The sequence below is a fragment of the Cuculus canorus genome, chromosome 6 (genome assembly GCF_017976375.1).
Source record: "Cuculus canorus isolate bCucCan1 chromosome 6, bCucCan1.pri, whole genome shotgun sequence".
Taxonomy (NCBI): domain Eukaryota; kingdom Metazoa; phylum Chordata; class Aves; order Cuculiformes; family Cuculidae; genus Cuculus; species Cuculus canorus.
In genome coordinates this window covers 28,040,501-28,061,148 of record NC_071406.1, presented here as the reverse complement: position 1 = coordinate 28,061,148, position 20,648 = coordinate 28,040,501, and the positions used below count along the sequence as shown (strand labels likewise).

At 38.1% G+C, this 20,648-nt stretch overlaps 1 protein-coding gene across 3 annotated transcripts in view; it reads right to left on the bottom strand.

Moving 5' to 3' along the window:
- Window positions 1-20,648, bottom strand: part of PARD3B (par-3 family cell polarity regulator beta) — a 421,427-nt gene that overhangs the window by 201,893 nt on the left and 198,886 nt on the right. For all 3 annotated transcript variants that reach the window (XM_054069863.1, XM_054069864.1, XM_054069865.1), the window contains 4 exons: window positions 19,400-19,758; window positions 17,578-17,717; window positions 16,679-16,807; window positions 3,750-3,935 (listed from right to left, as the gene is read on the bottom strand). In XM_054069863.1, the coding sequence (XP_053925838.1) occupies window positions 3,750-3,935; window positions 16,679-16,807; window positions 17,578-17,717; window positions 19,400-19,758 (814 nt within the window). The remainder of the gene's footprint in view (window positions 1-3,749; window positions 3,936-16,678; window positions 16,808-17,577; window positions 17,718-19,399; window positions 19,759-20,648) is intronic.

Below are 20,648 nucleotides of genomic sequence, written 5' to 3'. Positions count from 1 at the left end.
AAGCCTGAACTGCAAGACAATCTGCTTGGCTCCAAACAAGCTAAATGTTGTTTTAACACGATTTTCCTTTCATCTCTGAAGGTAGGTTTCTTTGTGGCTTCCGAGTAGAAAAACAACATTTGGCATTTCAGCAAAACAGTTTTCGATGCCATGTTTGAAACTGCAAGTGAGGTACTGTAATAAAGGGTGAAGTTACTGTTCCGTTGCTTACTCACAAAATGTTGGGTTTTTAATGGAGACTCGCAGCAAGGGGTAGAACCTGCCACCGCTTGGCTACCACATTCAGGCAGACAGCCACAAGACTCTCACGCTTTTTACAGTAAAGCAGGGAGATAGAGGGCCATGTTCTTCACAGACTTAGGTTTTTAATCAAAGCACACCTTGTTATTTCCTTTATTCCATCAATAACACTTATCTCAAAAGGTATTCCTTGACGGCATTTATTGGAATAATGCGATTTCCCCACCCACTGCACACAACAAACAATGTTCACTGCAACAGCACTCGGAAGCCCCATGGAGGTTCAAGATACATCGTGTCTGATGCAAACAAATGCACACACAGAAAATATCTGATTATTCCTAATAATGGCTCTGCTGCATTTCAGCTGCAGTAGACAGCAAGTACCTGGTCATCAGGAATGCATCACAAGTGAAAAGCCAAGATCTCTCGAGATGAACAAGGCTGAAATCCCTAAAGTTATGGGGAAAGATGATGCATTTAAACTCAGTCAAATGTCAGTTTTCTTCACGTGAAAGGCTCTGCGTAATTACACATATCAACTGTTCTAGTAACCTCTTTATCTTAAGGACAAGAAAAAACAGACAGTTCAAAAATTACAAAAGGAGGTTAAGAACAGACATAACAGTTCAATCAGCAAATGCAATTGTGATTATTCCTGCAGGATACAGTGTTAGAAAACCAAATAAGAACATTAGGGCATTTTTACTTCATTTGCTTTTGTAGAAAGAGCAGTAAATAAGCCCCAGGTTTTACTATAGCATGTATGATGCAAGATACATTGATATTTTCTACACTGTCTAGCTAGGAGAAAAAAACCTAAAGTATAGCACCAAAGACTTGCATTTTCCGTAATTATTTTTTTTTTTAACAACTACCATAGTTGCCTTTCTTCAGGCCTTTGGTTCAGATCAATAATGGATAACCATAACCAACCAAAATCGTCTCACACACGCAACTCTTCATTCTCAAAAACACACCTGTGAGAGAAATCTAATGTACCAAAGACTACATATAGCATTACAAGGACTGAGCATTTACTTCAGCAGTGAAACAAACATCTTGAAGTTCCATGTATTACATGTCTTCTGAAGACAAACGGTGACTGTATAGATAAGGGGATAGACATCCCCCTTATATTAGCACGATATAAAAAAATCGGACTAATTTTAACCTCTAAATGCAGAATTGAGAAATAGCAACAGAATTCTCATGTCAGTGAGCATTATGATTTCCTCCTGTGCTATTTTTCAAAAAAACCTTTGCACATACAGAAGAAAATGTACACATCTGAATCCATAATACTCCACTTCAGAGAATATGAGAAAATGCTCTGTTTCCAAATGTTCCAGTTGGAAAGAAAGGCTTTTTATTTAAACAATTGATACAAGATGACATTTAAAATAAAGACAATAAGGGTATCTTTAAATATTTATGCACGAATGTGCACATACATTTTAACTTGATACAAGAAATTTTATTAATTGTTAATACCCACTGATTATGTTTTGTTTTCTGTAAAGGTCATTAGACAGGAGAAAGACAGCTGTTCTCCATGCATATGCAACAGTAAACTGTGGTTCTTAAGACACTGCCAAAATGACTGCATTCTGTGAGTACTTGTATAAAACACATAGGAAAGATTCTCTGAATAGTTCTGGGTGAAGCCAGAGCCTCAGCTACTTTCTCATCTGCTCTGGAGCCTACACTCAGATCCATCACTGCAAGTGCTAATTAGTGAAAGGGTAATTCTGAGGGTGCAGAGAGAATAGGTCACAGGACCACGGGTTATCACAAGACAAAACCATTTCCAGTCGCGGTGATTAACTGCCAGTCGCACACAAGTCCTGCTTTATTAGTCTGCCGACCCTCAAGCCAAAATTAACCACTCTGGAGTGAGGAACTATGCAAAAATAGAATGGTAAACATACAGAGCTAGAAAGGATTGTGTTATGTGCCTGTGCTGTGACAAGTCAGGTAGCCTGCCCACTAATGCTACTGGAAGATGGCTGCACAGGCTGAGCTATTCAAACAAGGAGTTCAGTTATGACAATGTACACCGTCATTGAAACCAGTGTGGGGACAATTACTCAGGGAACACATAGTTGGAAAAGCAAGGACAACTGCCTAATTTTCACAGTAAAATGATTCATAATCTGTAGCAGATGTGCACATAAACTGAGTTTATCCAGCTCTAATTTGGCCAATCATGCCTAAACTAATTTCTGATATACAGCAGGTAGATAAGCTTTCTCATAGAGCAGCCAGATGAGCTTACTCACCGGTCATTCAGCCCCAGGTTAACCACGGACAGTGTTCTGAACCGCAAGTAGCAGACCCAGCTACACTGAGAAGTTCCCAGCTTGGAAATAACTGGGAACCAGGAGAGGTAAATAATAGAAGGAGGGAAACATTAAACATTCACACCAAAGCTAAATCCTTGATTATTGCTATTTACCAGCTACTGTAAATAGACGATCATGAAAGTTTTAATGCTGTGAATTGTCTTACTCAGCAGGCTGGTGTCAGTAGAGGAATTTACATAAACTGAATTAAAAGGTATTTTTACAGAAAAAAGAACTGCGAGGAATTGCTGCGACAACACAAGAGAAGAAAATTACATTATGGATGTACAACAGTTAAACATACTAGCCCGGAAAGATTAAGGCTTTTGTTTCTAATTTCAAGGAAGTTATCTTTTTCAAGTTTCATTTGGGGAAAAAAATGCAGTCAACAGATTTCCTGAAGATTAGGAAATAATTCAAATACTTTTTAATCATAAAAATGTACAACAGCCCTTGCATAGTCCTTAGAGGGCACAGAACAATTCATAATACTGTCATTTGCCAATTTAATACCACCAATTCAGTCCAACTCAGGAACGATTGGCAACTTCTGTAAAATTGATGACAGCCTCAGCAAAGTTGCATTTTTGCTACAATGGTAAAAAACTATTTCAAATTAAAAAAAAGAAATAATTTTGATGAGCTAGCTTTTTATTTACAGCACAAATGAAATGCACAATCCTTAACGTGACAGAATTGCAGTTTCTAAAAGCAAAGGAGTTTGTCTTTTGATTGCTTCCTATGGTTTGACTGTATCAATTTGAGAGGACCAAAAGTGCAGATACGCTCCAAATGAGATATCAAGCTTCACTGTCGCTGAACCTAGCAGCATGCAAACTTTTCCATGCACTTCTGTGGTCTGTGGGGAAGCTGGGAGGCAGCCTCTTCCTGTACACACATCCTTAGCCTTCCTTCCCTTCCCCGTTTCCTCTACCATCCAAATGCCCCCCAAATTTCCATCAATTCGCTTTTATTGTGGCAAACCCTACCACACACACCACACCAGAATCTTGGGACAAAACATTAGTAGGTTTGCAGTTCAGCTAACGTAATGAATAACAAACAGGTATTTGTTCCTAGAATACTTATCAAGTGAGATTCAGTACTCAACACAGAAATGTCAGAATTCTAATGCAGTCATCGTCATATGTGTTTCTTCTATACCTTAAAAGCAGCTCCTCCATGAATAACTGATTTGATGAAAATCCCCAGATCAGCTCCAGTCTCCCGAGATTTGTTGCCTTTTAAGCTCACACCAAGTCCAGCAGAACCAGAATCATTCAGAGGAATCTCAAAGGTCAGCTGCTCAGTGGTTTCTGGAGAAAGAATACTGCAGTTTGGTTCTCCTTTCTGTTGGAGAAAACAAAAATGAAAACATGGGTTTAAAGTGGGTAGAGAAAATGCATAAACTAGTCGTTACTGGGGATTGGACTAGGTGATCTTTAAAGGTTCCTCTCAATCCAAACCACCCTAAACGAAACCAAATCATTCTATGATCCATAGGTTCTTATGATAAGAAATAGTCCTCTTTTCCAGAAAGTAGCTTAAGAAAGCAGCCTTATAACCAACAATGCATTTAGCTGACATTTTGTCACCTGATATGGCTTATAACGTTATTTTTAATGATACCTAGGAATGACTAAATAGAAGGTAAAATAGCTTAGTTCCACATGATATAAAACTGATGTTGCAGCAGAATATAACAGACATTTATCTTAAACACAGCTGCATTAAAAATGTAAGCCATAAAACTCTCAACATCTTTACACACAGCTCACGAACTGTAATGATAGTTGCACTGTTAAATCCCATTCTCCTCTGAAAATTGAGTTTCATCCTTAAAAAATTATCCTTCCCTTAAACCTGTCTACAGAGGGAAGTTGGTGTAACAAAAGCAAGGGTGAGAATTGAAAAAGCAGTAACTCATTCTGCACTTTCTCCCTATGTTCATACTTTTATTCCATAGAGGTTTGGGGCATTTTCCTTCTAGTATGGGTTTATCCCAAGATTTTCCTTGGATTAGGCTGCTGTTTACAATATCGCCAGTCAAGTATCCATAGCAAAGGAAGGTCAGAAAGAACTTTCTTTTACTGTACCCTGTATCTGCAGTTTTGTAGGGTTGTTTGTTCGTTTGGGTTTTTTATAAGGAGGTTAGAATCATGAAATGAAACAAAATCATATTCAAGCTTAAAATATTCATACTGGCACTCTACAGAAATAAAACCAGAACAAGGAGACCTACTATGGAAGATATTAGTAGAAAAGGTCTTATGCATCACACCTGGTTTTATTCCACCCTTCCTTCTCCACAGAACTCCAAGACAATTAATCAGCTCAAGTTCCTTATTATTTGGTCATTTTCTACTCTTTGTAACAGTAGCATTAAAAGAGTAAAAGGAAAAAATTATGAAAACGGAACACGCAGACAAGTCCAAGTTGGAAAAGATTACTAGGGGCTGCTTTCAAGGGTGTCGAAGTCATATGGATAATTATCAAGCAGAGTCTACACGCAAGGAGGAGCATACTAGCTGGGCCAATCCTCCTTTTCTTCATGTAAGAAGGAAGCTGCAATACCCACAGTATCAATGCAATTGTCAGCAAAGGTGCCAGCAGTACAGATGTTTTCTCAGCAGCCAGAGCGGTCCCATATATTCATCTATTATGTTGTCTGATCAGAAAGAAGCACAACCACAAAACTAAGAGCAGAAATTAATATCCTGAAGCAACAAAAAAATTAGAAACAGTAACCACTAAGTATACTTTCATTTATTTCAGATGCCCTTTCACTGATGAGAAGCAGCTACAGGCTAGGGAGGAATCACGTGAGCCAGAAAGCTGGGACTACAAACCTCAATCTCAGTACGCACACCATGCTCAAATTCTTCCTGGAATGTTACTGTGTGACGATAAGCCACCACAATTTGCTGAACTGCCAAATATAAATTGACATAGCAATGACACTGACAATGCCGGCACTCGCCTCCAGTACCTGTGTTACTCATTTGTGCCTTTGTCTTTGTTCATTAGAAGCAGACATTTCTCAGTTACAAATGTGTCAGTTTTATTTCTTAGCTGTGGATACAGACATGCTGAATGACATCACGCAAACCCTACAATTCATAGTTATTACTGTGAACAACGCTGAACGATAATTTGTAAACACTCCTGTTCTGACTTCCTTCAAAAGAACCAGTGTAAAGAAAAAAAAAAATATTACTGGCTTTCTAACCTAAGCATTTTGCACTTAACTTTCTTTTCTATCTTTTGTTTTCCAAAATACAAATGTTCCTGTCAGATGATTCAGAAGTCTTAGATCAGAACTCTACTCAAATGGCACATTCTGTCCAGATTTGGCCAGAAGACATTTTTCTCAAGGTCCCAAACATGTGATGTCTCCTGCGGCCCTTTGGGACAGACTACTTTGTATCACTTTGCCAACCTCCAGGGCAAGCAGATCCTGCGTGCTGCTGCTGTTCTTCCACTACAATCCATGACACCTGCATCAGACTCTCAGTAGGTCAATACCGCAGTTTTGCCTTTCCCAGTATCACAAGGAAAGCAGTGATGGAGGTTGCTACCACTGAGCATAAAAGTTTCCATTGCCCGTGCCTACCTCCACCACAGCAGTCACAAATTGCTTTTTTACCTCAACATGAGCATGGATTTAAAGTAAAACTGAATTTGGTGACATTCAGATCAGTTTTTAGTGAGGAGGGCTTAAGGCAGGCCCTGCACAAAGGCTATTATTCTGCAAAAAAAAGCTTCCAAGGAAAAGGTAGCACAGTATTTTTGCAAAGAAAAAAGCATGTATTCTTTTGTTAGCTTCTTTCTCAGGAGCATCTTACCAGCTTCACTTTAAGCTCCAAGATCGACATTAATTCCAGGCTCATGCATTTGTAACACAAACTTGCAAAAAGAACAAAGACAAAAGGATCTATGCGCATCCCTCAAGCCAATATATGAAAATAAACCAGGCAGATGAGACTGCTTAAAATGAGTCAAGTGCTCTAATCAACACCATTCTCACTTCTATCATCGCTCTTCGCACTGCCCCACTTGTGACACCGATGACAAGGCTGCAGTCCCCCTGAGCCATGCCCAAGGCTTTGGCAGCGTTGGGAGCAGGTGTGGCTGTAGGAGGCAGGATGCCATCCACATCCCCACAGCACAGGCACAGGATCCACAGCAGCACTGTGCTCTGCTCTAGGCTTCAAAAAAGAATCTGGATCGATTCCAAAGGACAGCAATCTAACCACCTCTTTTAACTTGCAAGAAAGCCTAACAGGGGACACAATAATAGGCTTCAAAACACTTCAGTTACCATTTTTTCCCTTTTTTTTTCTAGCAAATGATTTTTGCCATAAGAAATATCTCACATAGCAGGCAAGGAAATGCCAGTAAGTCTCGAAGAAAACCTTTGCCCTCAATACCTGGGGAAAAAAGACTAACTAGGTTGTCACTAGAACTCTCCGACTATGAACTTACAGTATTACATGTAGTTTTTCAGTATAACTTAGTCCAATTTTAGATTCTGATACAAATAAAGTGCTAAGAGCAGAGTAATAAAGAAAAGAGAGTTGTCTCACGTTCTGTATTTCCCAGCTTCCTTTAACATTAGTACATTAGTTCTTGTTGAGTAACCTACCAGATCACTGCCTTCACCCCTGGATGCATTACCTATCAGATAATAAGAGGTATTCAGCAGGACACCAGACAAATACAGTAAATTTTTGTCAGTATTTTGTTTCTGCTGCTTTCCTTAGTAACTAATTTGGAATATTTTTGACTACCGTTTTCCTTGCCACAATTCTCTGGAAAACAGATAATTTCATCATACCAAAACCATAGTAAATTTAATTCAAGTTTAAAAAACATCTGCTTTTACCTATTACTGGAGAACTCTTCATTCTTCCTTAAGTCATTCACAAGTGCTTCTTGTTCAACATAGTCTAATTATTCTAAAAATCTCTCCTTTTCATTATTTAACTTAAGTGACTGCTTTATTTGGGCAAGTGAATTTCATGAGGGATGGTCCTTCCTCCTGCAATATGCAGGTATGAAAATGAAATGCTGCTAGTGACCCACAGAGCTGGATTCCCACTGCTTCCAGTTCCCTGACTTTGCTAAAACATCAACACTTCACAATACAGCAACCACCACCAGATGAATTATGGTCGGGTAAAGGAATTCCTCTCCAATGCACTAAACTTTGAATTCTATTAGAAATACTTCTTACCACAAGATATCCTAGAATCTGAATTCACTCAGGCGCAGAATGAATGAAATGAGTTGCAACAAAAATATGTTTCTAGCTCAGGAAAAACTTACAGCTTAATGCTATAAATTACCCAGCCAACAACCGTATCATGTATTTTCCATGACAAATGTATCACTCCTCAGCACTTCGGGAATTAAATGACAGTATATCACTGAAGATATTCCCCGCTGCAGACATAGGTAACTCACTCAATGGTACTATGATAAGTGATATCCACGTAAGTCAAATTCCAGATAGCCAAGTGATGAGACCTCAAGATGGCTAGAGCTTAGAGATGGCCCGGCCTGCACTTTCCCTTTTCAGATGAGTACACTGAAGCCAGCAAAAGGGATTTTAAGCTCTTAAGTATTATTAAAGCATACCTGACAGTGAAACAGCTTAAAGTTTAAAAAAAAAAAAAAAGAAGACCTGAAAAGCCACTCTCCACTGCTTACTATGTCCTTGTGGGGCAGGTCCTTCCTTCAGCATTGCTATATCTTTGCCTGCCAGCTTTCAGTGGCTTACTTAGTCCTGAACAGTCCTCTCTAGATATGCACATTTCCCTTCCTAGTCCTCTCTACAGTCTGGCGATATTTGTTCCCTACTGTTTATAGGAGTCTGCCACACTCAGCTCCTGCTGCAAAGCTCCCTCCTGGTTGGACCATCCAACACCCTAGATAGTTCCTGAGGTCTCTCAACTGTTCGGGGAAGACAATGATCTCTCTTTCTCCAGATGGTTCCTCCTGGACTGGAAGGCAGCAGTCAGAAGTCAAAGAGGCAATCTTTCCCCTCGCTGAGCAGACTCAACTGTTAAACAGAACGGAGCAAACAATCAAGCAGGTACCATCCATCACAAGGGAAATCAGGACAGGAATGTTTTAATCTACAGATACCTGCATGGAACTTCAGTAAAATCAATCCTGACATTTGCTGAATCACCACAAACCAGACAAAAACGTTCAGAAGAGTATAGATGAAGGTGAGAGAATACAGAGTTTGCGAGATTTCAGAGCAGAAAGCCCTAATAATATGTACTAAATAACATTCAGAAATACAGATTGAAAACCTTCATTTAAGAGTCTCAGTATACATACAATTAATTGATCTTCTATCAATTATTTTATTTAAGTTTTAGAAGCACATCTATACCTCAGGTCTCTGATTTCTTAATTAAAGGGCCATAATAAAGGACTCTTAAAACAACCTAAAATTTTACTGGTGCATAATTAAATTTCACCAACAATTTAAGAACGGATAGGATATACTTTTAGCCTTCTCTTATTTCCACAACACACAAAAACTGCTCAGTCACCAGTACAAACGTAACTGCAACCTTTGAAAAAAGTACTGTGCATTGTATTCTTTCCCTTTCCACAAAGTCCATGGTTATAGCTTCTCAATATTGTGTCAATCCTCTGTCTACCATGGGACACCACTTTCAATTAGTCCTTTTATTTAATCTTACAACGTCTGTTCTCAATGACCATGGCGCTTTTGATCTGTGGATTTATGATAATCTAATGCATATCTCTCACTGGAAAGGTTGCCTTATTTATCCCTATTGTTCTTTTCCCAAAAGAGATGCTTACAAAAAAAATTAGCTCCCACTTAAGCCAGGAAGGAAATCGCATTTGTTTAACACAACAAGAGACCTTTCAGTACCTGTTTGATGCCCTTGACCAACACGCTATTATAGTGTCTCAATATGCTGGCTGCCCCTTGCCTGGCTGCTCATTTCTGATAAGAGATGCCAACTCCCTGGAGTGCCATTCAGAGCTGAGAGCAAAAGGCAAGAGACCCAGGAGGGTTATTTTCAAAGGCTTATGAAGGAAATAAGACATCTACATGCTTTTGCAATTATTTTCTGCAAAAACCCGTGAAAGTTAAAGAGCAGCATTTAAATTGTGGCACCACATAACTATTATTGGCAGAAAAGCTTGAAAAGAAGATACCTCCTTATTTGCACTATTCTCTATGTTCTTCCCAAGAGCTCAGCCACAATTAAGAAATACTTTGCTGACAGCTCAGTCATTCACTTACTATAAAATCTTCACTGTATTTTGCAATAGATATACAGTAATGCTCTTGAAAATAATACTTGAAGGTAATGCACTGCTGTAATCTTGTCACAATCTAGTAAATAACTGAAGTCATTGCCTCACGTATTCATCTTTGGAATTTCTGACAGTTGCTTTTATATTGGCTTCTTTGAAATCATCTGCATTCTGTACTGCAATAAAAGCTAAACGGTCACTAATGCAACACCCTGCTAAGACAAAAAAAAAGCCAATAGCAAATCCATGGAGATAGATTATACCGTAACTTGGATACCTTTTACAGTAACACAGTACACTACAAATTTGTGTTATATTAGATAGAATGGTTCTGGTTTGAATTATGTAGACTCTCTGAAATTAGAGCTTTGAAAACTGACAAAACTATATCCAGCTCTTCATCCAAGGCTGATACATCGCATTTCACAGTTCACCACTTGATGTCACAGGATGCTTCAAAAACGGAGAACTGCCATTTTGCTTGACATGCCTATTCGAGATCCCATAGCAAGTTTTGCCCAAGGAAAAGGTTTGTTCTTGCAAGAGAGTTTTATAATTCTGTAGGGCACTGCTCTTCCACTTTTAAAATGCACTCTCACTTAAACTTTTAAGTTACGTAACTGTAGGAAATAACGGGAGAAAAAAGTTCACTCCTTATTTAAGGTATGCCTCACTGTGAAAATAACCATTTTCATCCCACATATGGGGTTATAGCCATGTGCTTAAGCACACTACTGAGCTGTAGCCTTATGCAGTTAATATACTTTGCCACTTAGATCCTAAAATCTTATCACTTATGAAGATGGAAGACTGCACGGTACTTTCAGGGCGAATTTAGGATTGCTGTTACAGTATATTTTCAGAATATATTCCAGGCAAACAGGTCATGACACTGTGATGTAAAAATCCGACTCTCTTACTCGATGTACTGGTTACTGTTCTAAAGGGATGGTAAACAACGCAATTAGAAGTGTATAAGTCATATAAGTCTTATGTTTACTTCAAACACCATATGCACATATTTTACATTAAGACAGGCCAGGAAAACCTTCTTCACGGACTCCAAGGCACAGACTCAAAATTTTCATGTGGTATAGGGAATAAATGTGGTGATCCTTGTAAATGGCAAGGTACTACACTTGCCAGAAAGATTTAGGAATTGCACAAATACTTTGCTTTTATTAAATGCAAATATATAAACCTGGATAAATGCATCTAAAATGTATGGAGACTCAATTTCTGCCAAAAGCTAGATTCTGTATGTCTCTGTTCTGATGTTTATGTACTCCTGATTTCATAGATCGAAGTGGGCTGCCAAACAATTCTGCATAACATCAGAGCTGAGATTGACGCTTTCAAGTAAAAAATGTTCATTTTGCAATGCTGAGGTAGGGCTGCTCAATTTTGGGCAATAATCTTGTAAGCAAATACAATATCTCATGGTGCAAGTAACGTTCTGCTATTCTCCTCTTACTTGTTTCTGCTCTAAGTTTCTCTTTACCAGCAGGCAGCGCACCATCAGAGGTTCTTGCAGGCATCAAGTGTTAGATCAGAGCTTTCAGACTACCCTTTTAAGGTTTACCGTACTTGCTAGAAAATAGGAAGAGTGGGGTCTGAAAGACAAATCATTGCTGGATCATAACACTCTGGTGGGCTTCACAGAGAAAGCAATAGGTAGACCAGATACAATAATGCCTCTGCAGCCTTGAAAAAGCTGACTAACACCATCACATGGAAAAGCACAGTAAACACGTTTGCTGTGTTGGCACTTCACAGCACATGAGAGCTCATTCTACTGTTGCAAAATTGTTGGATCTAGTTTAGATTAAAAAAATCAAACACTTCTTAAAGATACGTAAATTATTCAAGCATTTTATTCCTGTCTGGTAAGTTAGGGAGTCTCACCAAAAGACAGGATAAATAAAGGGATACGTTTGCCATACCTTCTCTTCACCATAACAGAGAAGACTGTCATGTTCCTTCATGGCTTTTGTAAAAAAGTACAGTAACTAATTAACAAACCTCAGTGCATAGTTTCCACTATTCTACGCTGTAATCATCTTCTGAAATACGTAATGAAAGCTGAAAACCTTTGAGGGGCTGCACTACATAAGGTTTTCACTCTGCAATAATACATTTGTGTAGACAAAACCTACACTCATTTCTCAACTACTGTAGATAAAGAGAACCTACAAGCCTCAAATTAAACACTTTTCTTCAAAAGTTCTTGGAAAAAACCAGGACTTTTAAACATCTACAGAGTTTATAAAGTTATTCAAGATGAAAGGCGTCATGTGTATTCATAACAGCCTTCTCTTCATAAAGCACAACAATTCAAGAGCTGAATCTTGTCTACGTTGTTAAATCCAATATATGTATATTGACTGTTTTCTAGCGGACTCTTCTCCTGTTGAACGGAGGTAGCACAACAGACAATTGCTAATTGCTGGAATAATTTTGTTATGGAAATTATTTGACCATCTCCAGTTAAATGAACAGTGGCACAATCAGTCTGATCTACAAGAACAGGTCAAAAAAAAACCCAGACTGAAATTTCACCTGAAATTACTTCCTGCACATAAAAAGGTAAGAAAGAACTAAAAGGAACTAATAGAAGTTAAGCTATGAATATTAAAACAAAGAAGAAAACACTTCAGGCAAACAAGAAGTTCTCCTTCAGGCATACAAGTTCAAGGTAGTGGAAGGAATTAACCAGGGGAAGATTAAAACATAAAAGTGAATCACAAATGGTAAGCAGAAAAAATCCTTAATTGAACTTGCCTCTCATCCTGCTTCCTTCTATCTTGTATAGCATATGTGTAAAAAAAGACTCAAAGATCAATTGCTACATTATACGCATTAATGTTCATTTAGTCATTGCTATAAAAATGCTGGTTTGTTCCCTTTCCTCTCTCATTCTTCAGGAATCATGGAATACACTAAGAAACCATAGAAATAGTGATTACTGTTGAAACTGTTAAGTCAAAGCTATCTTTAAAACAAAAAAGAAAGCTTATGTAAAACTTCCACTATGTGTGTGCTCCAACTTAAAGAAAAATGCATCAAAATATTTTTGGTGCTCTATTATTTCTGGCAATTGCAGAACAAACACATTCCTCTGGCTATGTACATCATATCAGTTATCCTGCAGGCTCATGAAAAATAACAAGAATAAAGAATTGCATAGGTTCATGGCACAGAATGGGTTACACCAGAGCTGTTTTCATTCAAGTACCTTCGCTTGTTTTACCAATGCAGGGATAAAGAAAGAGAAGGGAGAGTAAGTGATCTTTATATCATTATTAAAAAAAATGGCACCTTCAGATCACACATTTTTCCTGGAGAAAAAACAAGATGAAACAAATACACATGATCAAAACATTGTATTTTCAAAACACAATAGAACGACAGCCAGTTTGATGTGTACCCATTTACTTCGCTAAGAGCTGAAAAATCCAAACGTGTTCAGTTAAGCCAGTTTCTTCGTAATACTCACCATCCTTCAGAAAACAATCCATGTTTTAAAACCCCAATGCACCTTAAAGAATGCAGAAGAATGCACTAATGACTGGACACTCTGTGATAACTAAGTGAATCAAAATCTTCTCCTGATTTTTGGAAACAGGTCCTTACGCAGCAGCTGGCATGAATTACTAGGAACATTTGGCTAACTGGATAATAAGGACAAAAGCCATGGCTGGTCCAAATTCTACTTGACAGTTCTGCTTCAAAAAAAAGAAAAAAAAATCTCATTAGAACCTTCTTTTCTTTTTTTTTTAAAGCAGCAACAACACCATAAAGACTGGTGTTTCTATTTTTTTCCCTCATTATGTCCAAACAATGTAATGGTAAAACCCTCAGATGTTGCATAGGCCGGTGTAACTGAAGCCCCAGTGCCCCTTACTCTAATAACGGCTGTTGGCAACACCGATTCACCCTCACTCACACCACATCTCACTCCTAGGGTGTGTGGTAAAGGTTTCCTACTCTGAATATATTTCTCCACTTGCCAGCAATTCACTGGCACAGATCACAGTAAGAAACCCTCCAAACTCTCCTCCCATCTAGTTTACTGAAGAGAAAATACTCGTGAGACCAGTAGCTTTCTCCAAACTGCAGCTTTGTTATGAGGTAAAGTCAAATTCTATTATTACAGATCTATGCAAACAAATGCCACCCGCTGTTACTTTGTTATATTATCTGCTGGGTGCCCATGCAGCTAGCAAATTCTTTCCAGAAATCAATGTAGGAACCCAGATCGAGTGGGGCAACATGGTCAGAAGTGTCTGGTGCATGGTGTCTATCAGGTCCAAGTTCCAGAGGCATTCTTGCCACAAGAATCTGTGGGGAGTATGCGCCTTTACTAGGCAGTCCTTTCTCCTTTTCCTTTCAACAGGTAACAGGGAATCTAAAGAAAACAGCTTCTCAGATCACAGTCCCTGGAGAACCACTCAAATCAAGAACAAGTCTGATATAAAGCAATTACCCTATTATTGCCAGGCATTAACAAAACCCCCGAGTATTAAGATAAAGTCCGCATACATGTTACATAGCATTCAGTTACAGCTGTCCTTGAAAAATATTGGATTATCCACTGCCTTTCCTAACAAAACCAAACATTTAAAGTGCTGGGTTTTTTCTCCTCTTTGATCAAAACAGCTCTGTAACTTTTGAGGTAGCAATGGATTAGTCCAATGTAATATTATGGCTAAAGCTAAAAATAAACAAAAAAGCTAAACCAATTTTAATTTATTTTTTTTAATCTTTGCTGAGATTGTTCTCAGACATCTTGCAAATTCTAACAAGCATCATGTTAGTATCAACATCTGGTAGCTTAGTGGTATGATACCCCACACTTTTGCTGTGAGCTACCAAACAGATGTTGCTGAAAGGCTTTTTAATTTAGAAGGGCTGGTTGCATAAAATTATCTAACATATTTCAGTAACTCACATTTGTATTACGTTGTACTTGATTGGGATAACAAGAAACACAGAACAGTTTTAGAATTCACATATCATCACCATTACAGTGAGAGACATCACTTGTGCATCATTCTTTCACAGAGACAGCAATCTAAGTGAAGGTCAAGCTAGCAGGATAAATGTGGCTACTTTCTGGATTTCAATCATGCCAGTCATAAGTAAGTCACCTTTTGAAAGGTACTTAATCCTTGCTGTAGGGGATAGAATTTAATAGCAGGCAATTGTGGCAGGTAAAAATTATAAACAGCCTTAAGATTCTTCCAGCCTTTTATGCCCACAGAGTGCTAGAGTGATTTCCAAGAGAACTGGTACTATGACAATAAAGAATAATGTTGTGGAAACAGGAGAGAGAAAAGAAGAATACATGTTTTTTAAAAAAGTATATTTTTGAAGTAATGTGTTTTATAACTAAAAAAAAAAAGCACAGGAAAAAGCTGTTAATGGGTAGCCTTTTCAAAAAATAAGCTCTTATTTAGAAGAGCTGCTGGAAAAACAGAAATACTAAATATAATAGATAATTTAGTAGTTTCAGACTTAGAAATCTCCCCCCAATCCACAGAGACACTGACTCTACCGCTCAGGACTTACTGAATAGCATTATAATGACCAGCTTTGGTTCTCTAGGAATCCCTGACAATTACAGAGCTGAAAACATTCTGCCGTTATCGTTCTTGAAGATTACTTAGTAAAAAAAGGAAAACGAAAACAAAAATAAATTTATTAGGATACTTTGCAATTGCTTTACTACAGGATAAATGTGCACCAGTGGCACAAGAAGAAAGGCTCGCCTAAGAGAATCTGAACTCCCCTCCATCTTCTTATTCTACCACAGGCAACAGACACCCTTGCCCTCAACAACATTCAACTGGTAATGAGGAAACAAGAGGAAAACTGTCAGCAATGTTTTGTGAGGAAACATAATGGAAGATTTCTGTAGAAGATCTTGCTAACAGTCTAAAGCAAAAAGAAAAGCAAGGAGGCGGCACCTTAAGAAAAGAATGAAGGTGGTTTGTGTTCTTTAAGGAGGTAAAATGAGACAAAAGCAGGAAATGCTGTCCTTCCTTTATCCTAAGAAGTTCTTAAAGAAAGGTCAAGTATAGCCATCAATCAAGATAAGGAAGAGGCAACCAAAGAGATGACCTTCTTTGAGGAGAAACAAGTATGTATCAGATAGCACTTTTACACTGATGTAGTCCTCCTCTATGCTACAGAAAAGAGAACAGTTTCATGCCAGCGCTTAAAAAAAAAAGTGAACACTAAGCACTTGAGATAGAACAAAATTGGACATGTAAGAGCCTATTAAATCAAAGACTAGGAGCCAAGGAAAAGCTTGCTTCCGAAATGTGTGAGGAGTGCACTGGAATTCTATTCCTTACCACTCCTGCAGCTTGGCACCTGGCTTAGGAGATGCACCTCCTGGGGGAAGCCCCCCTCCCTAGTTTGTTACCAATAAACTGTGGGAGTAATTACTTCTAGTTTAAAGTTTGTCACTCCTCTGAAAGAGCACAATAAATTTTTTTCATGTCTGACGTCACAATTACACAATTCATTGATAATATTCCCCTGTAAGTTCTGCTTTATAATGTCATTTTGGGGATGAAATATCAAATTGCATGGAATAGCATCTAACGTAAACAAAATAAAATATCCACAAACACCAAAAATAAGTATTAATACAAGCTTTATACAGTTACCCTTCACCAGCTTTCTCAGCCAAAACCAGTTCATTTTTATTTCTTGGGCTAGTTTTAAAGCATGGAATTGTTTCAATATCACTCTTTAGGAAAACATAAGTTTACCAGCTCTCGAGGTAGAAAGGCCTCCTCCTGACGAGCCACAATCAGACAGACAGTTTCCCCTTGCTTTGTGCTCCTCAGCATAGCAACAAGTTCTTCCTGAGTCCTACCAGTGATGTCCCGTCCATTCACCTACGAGACATAGAAGGTGTCGGATTTGTGAGTATGACTGTCTTTTGTCATTCTCCCCTCACCTAACACAGGTGGCATTCAGTGACTAAAAGCAAAGAAGGATTAGATCCCATAATTTCCTCCCCCCCCCCCAAAGCACTTAACCTTTTTTCCCCTCATTTTCACCATCTGCTAAAGCAGGTCTGTAGTACCTACACACCTTGCAGGGGGGTTGTGAGGCTTAATTAGTTTGCAAAGCACTTTAAGGTCCAAAAGTACAGCAACAAAGCCTAAGTATTATTAAAACTGTTTACCTTAAGAGCTTTTTCAGGTTATTAAGTAGAACTAGCCCATTAGACAATGAGATGGTAATTCACAAGATAGCTGGAAATTTTAAACAGACTGATTTGAGCAAAATTGCCTTAAAATGAGCATTGAACCACCTCAATGTTAATCAGATTTTTTTTTGACATGGCTGAAGAGGCAATACATGTTTTATTTCTGAACTGATATATTTATCTGCTTTAAGAACAAGAAGTTATCAGATCCCCCTTATGCAATATCTTATGGACCCTTGTGAAAAGCACCTTTTTCCAAATGGCAGTGTTGTTGACAAACATTACAAAAGCCATGAGATTTGTTCGTTTTTATTGGTTTGGTTTCTTTTTTAAAAACCAACATCAAGAATTTTAATTCCATACATCAGTAGCTCATATAAGGAAATAAAACACTTGGGCCCAAACCAGCAATCAATACTCAGCAATGCAAATGCAATAGGTGATTGTCCTAACCTCCAGGATTCTGTCTCCTGACTGCAAACGACCATCTTTTACTGCTGCACCTTTTGGTAAAATATTCTTCACAAAAATCGGACCAGGACCATGTACTGACGAATCTCTGGTAACCACAGTGAAACCAAGTCCTTCTGGACCTAGAAGGACAGATAAAGAAACCCCAATATAAATTTCAACAAGCAAACAATGATCATTAAACTTAAGTAAACAATGTTAGTAAGACATCATAGACACTCATTCAGGTTAGCTCTTAAAAAAAGAAAGCAAACAAAAAGCTGTAGAAACGAGTCTGCATGATCTAGAGAAGAATTCAAACGATGTTGAGAACACATGCTCAAATCCTCCTGTAACAGCTACAGCTGGAAATACTGTTGGATGGTCCACATTAACACAAAAAAAGCAAGAACTCTCCTTTTAGAGCATTAACCGTTCCTCTAGGTGATTTTAGTATCAGCCTTCAAATTAATGCCCATAGTCTCTGAAATATAACAGAGCAATCAGAACTGTTTATTTATGAGCATAAATATGATTTAGCAGGTTTTACTGAAAATTAGTGGAAAGTGTAAAACGTCACATGATTTGGATGCAAAAACTGCTGACTACATACTGTTCAGAAAGGAGAAGTGATACTGCAAAGCTTCCATTAGCGAAGCCGTTCATTGCTTGGGAATAAACAACCTCAAGTGTTAATAGATAAACGCTTTAACAAATAATTAGGGAGTAAAATCAATATTAGCAGGTATTGCTTATAAGCCACCAAAATCTCCCAGGAATAGCAGGGTCCATATAAATCTTTTTATATTGAGCAGGATCGCTCTCCATGCGATAGTTTTCAGAGATATCAAGCCATGTGAAAAGTTTACAGAGATATCATGGTGTCAGTATCACATTCTTATTTGTTTTAAAAATATAAATTACTGTTTCAAAATCAAAAGCATGACATCTGAAATGGGGAAAATTCTGAAGCAGGTTTTGTTAACACAAAGCTAAAGAGTTCACTAGTAAAAATGAATGATTTAAGTTAAGAAATAACCTAAATTAAGAAATGACATCTTGATTACATTCATTATGTGCTAAAAGAACAAAGACACAGTTTTTAAAAGGGCCACTTCTAGCATCAAATTTAACCCTCAGCCAAATCAGAGAAAGAAATTAAACAGAAAATATAAATGCTAATTGGGATATGCTTAAGCGCATTTTACCACATGTGCATAAACCTGCTACTCCATGCAAAGACAGACATCTGCACAGAGCACGACTAAAGAAATATACACAGAATTTGGCCTGCTGACAGCTGGACAAATACATATGCAAAGAAAAGGTCTACAGAAAATAAAAACGGGAAAGAGAGGTAAATCTGTGGTAAACTTCTTGGGTACAATGAACAGAACAGAGTATATTTTTAAACATATCTGTAAAAGAATGTTGTCACAATTAGTAGATACTAAAAAAAAAAACAAACCCAAAATCAAAAAACCACAAAGGTCACCAGCAGACAGTTTACAGTTTTATTTGGTACTTGCAAAAGGCTGAAACATCTCTTAATAGCTCATGTTGCAAATGAAATACCTTCTACACAATCAGTAACTGAGATGTTCTAAAAATCAGTAAATCCAGATAACGCGCATCCAAGATTTACAAGAAAGCTGATCACTAAGAACATTACTGTTAACATTCCTATACCTTCTGGATGTTTTGGAACTTTTAAAACTGTAATTAACTTGTATGTATTTTTAAATGTCACTAGTTCAGTTTAAACTTAAGGTATCAATATAGAGAACGTGATACAGGATCAATCAAATCAGCCCTAAAGACTTACCTTTTTTCAGGTCTATCTTTATTTTTTTTGCATTTCTTTTATTGCCAAAGCCCATAAGGGGAGACAGTGAGGGAGAAGACAACTTTCTACTCAGACATGGGAGGTTGGGGCTCTTAGCTTGTTGTAGCGTTGCTTGTACACCTGCCTCCAAGTTGCTTGCTCCAGAGACATTAATTGTTTTCAGAGCAGGTTTTGGATGAAGAGGTGGTGGAATCTTTGTTTTTGGAACTCCTTCTTCGTTATCCACAAAACAAAGAGGAGCAATAGCAGATTTCTCATATTGTTCTCGATTATATGGAGGAAGGACTTCCAAGATGACACTTTGAAACTTCATTGCCTGACGGAAGATGTCCTGAGCCCTTCAAAAGAAAGGTATTAAAGTTCACATAACAAATTGGAATATTTGGGCAAAGTTTGAAGTTAAGAATAAGACAAAGACAGAGAACAAGACAAAAATTTATCTTAAACGTGAAGAAATAACCTTACCTTCACATCCACAGTGTCCTTTTTCTAAAAAAGTACACATGAAATCTGATTTTCAAACTACATTATTTCCTTACATTTCAAGGAAGAGCATCTACCAGGATTCTTAGACTTCTATGAAAACACATCATCCAGAATAAACTAATGAACATAGCTCTTCATGTGGAGCCTCAGGAAGGGAAGTTCTGATGGCAAAGCTCATCAAAAGACTCCTGAAGTTATAGCCTCACAGTTTTTTCAACTGCTTGTTATATGTATTCTTTTTGGCATAGAGGCACACCGAGCACTTATGACCAATTGATCGAGTGGATGCATCCAGTATGAGCAAGCTCAAGACCTAATGGATACTGCCGTGGGAAAGAGCCATCTTGGCTACACTAAACATATGTGCACCAGGAGTCAGAATAACTGCATTTATTGACACGAGACCATTCCAGAAGAGAAATGTCAAACTTGGTAGCAGGGAGAGTGTTGTAGGAAGGTATTCTTCCAGCACCACCCTTAAGGATGAGGGTTTCAGAACTGTAGCGGCACTGTCTCAGTGCATCTGCATGGGCTATAGGTTACCTGCTCACATATAGCCTGTGACGGTTTTCAAGGACAGACCTTACACCAACTGTAGATACCGTGGCATGCTCCCAGCATAAGGATATAAAGTCTTAACCCGGTGGCTTTCACACCCCATCTTCATCCTTGAAAGTAGCCATTTGGCCGTATGTTACAAGGTGATTTAATAACTCCGTTTCAGGAAATGAATATTTTAAAT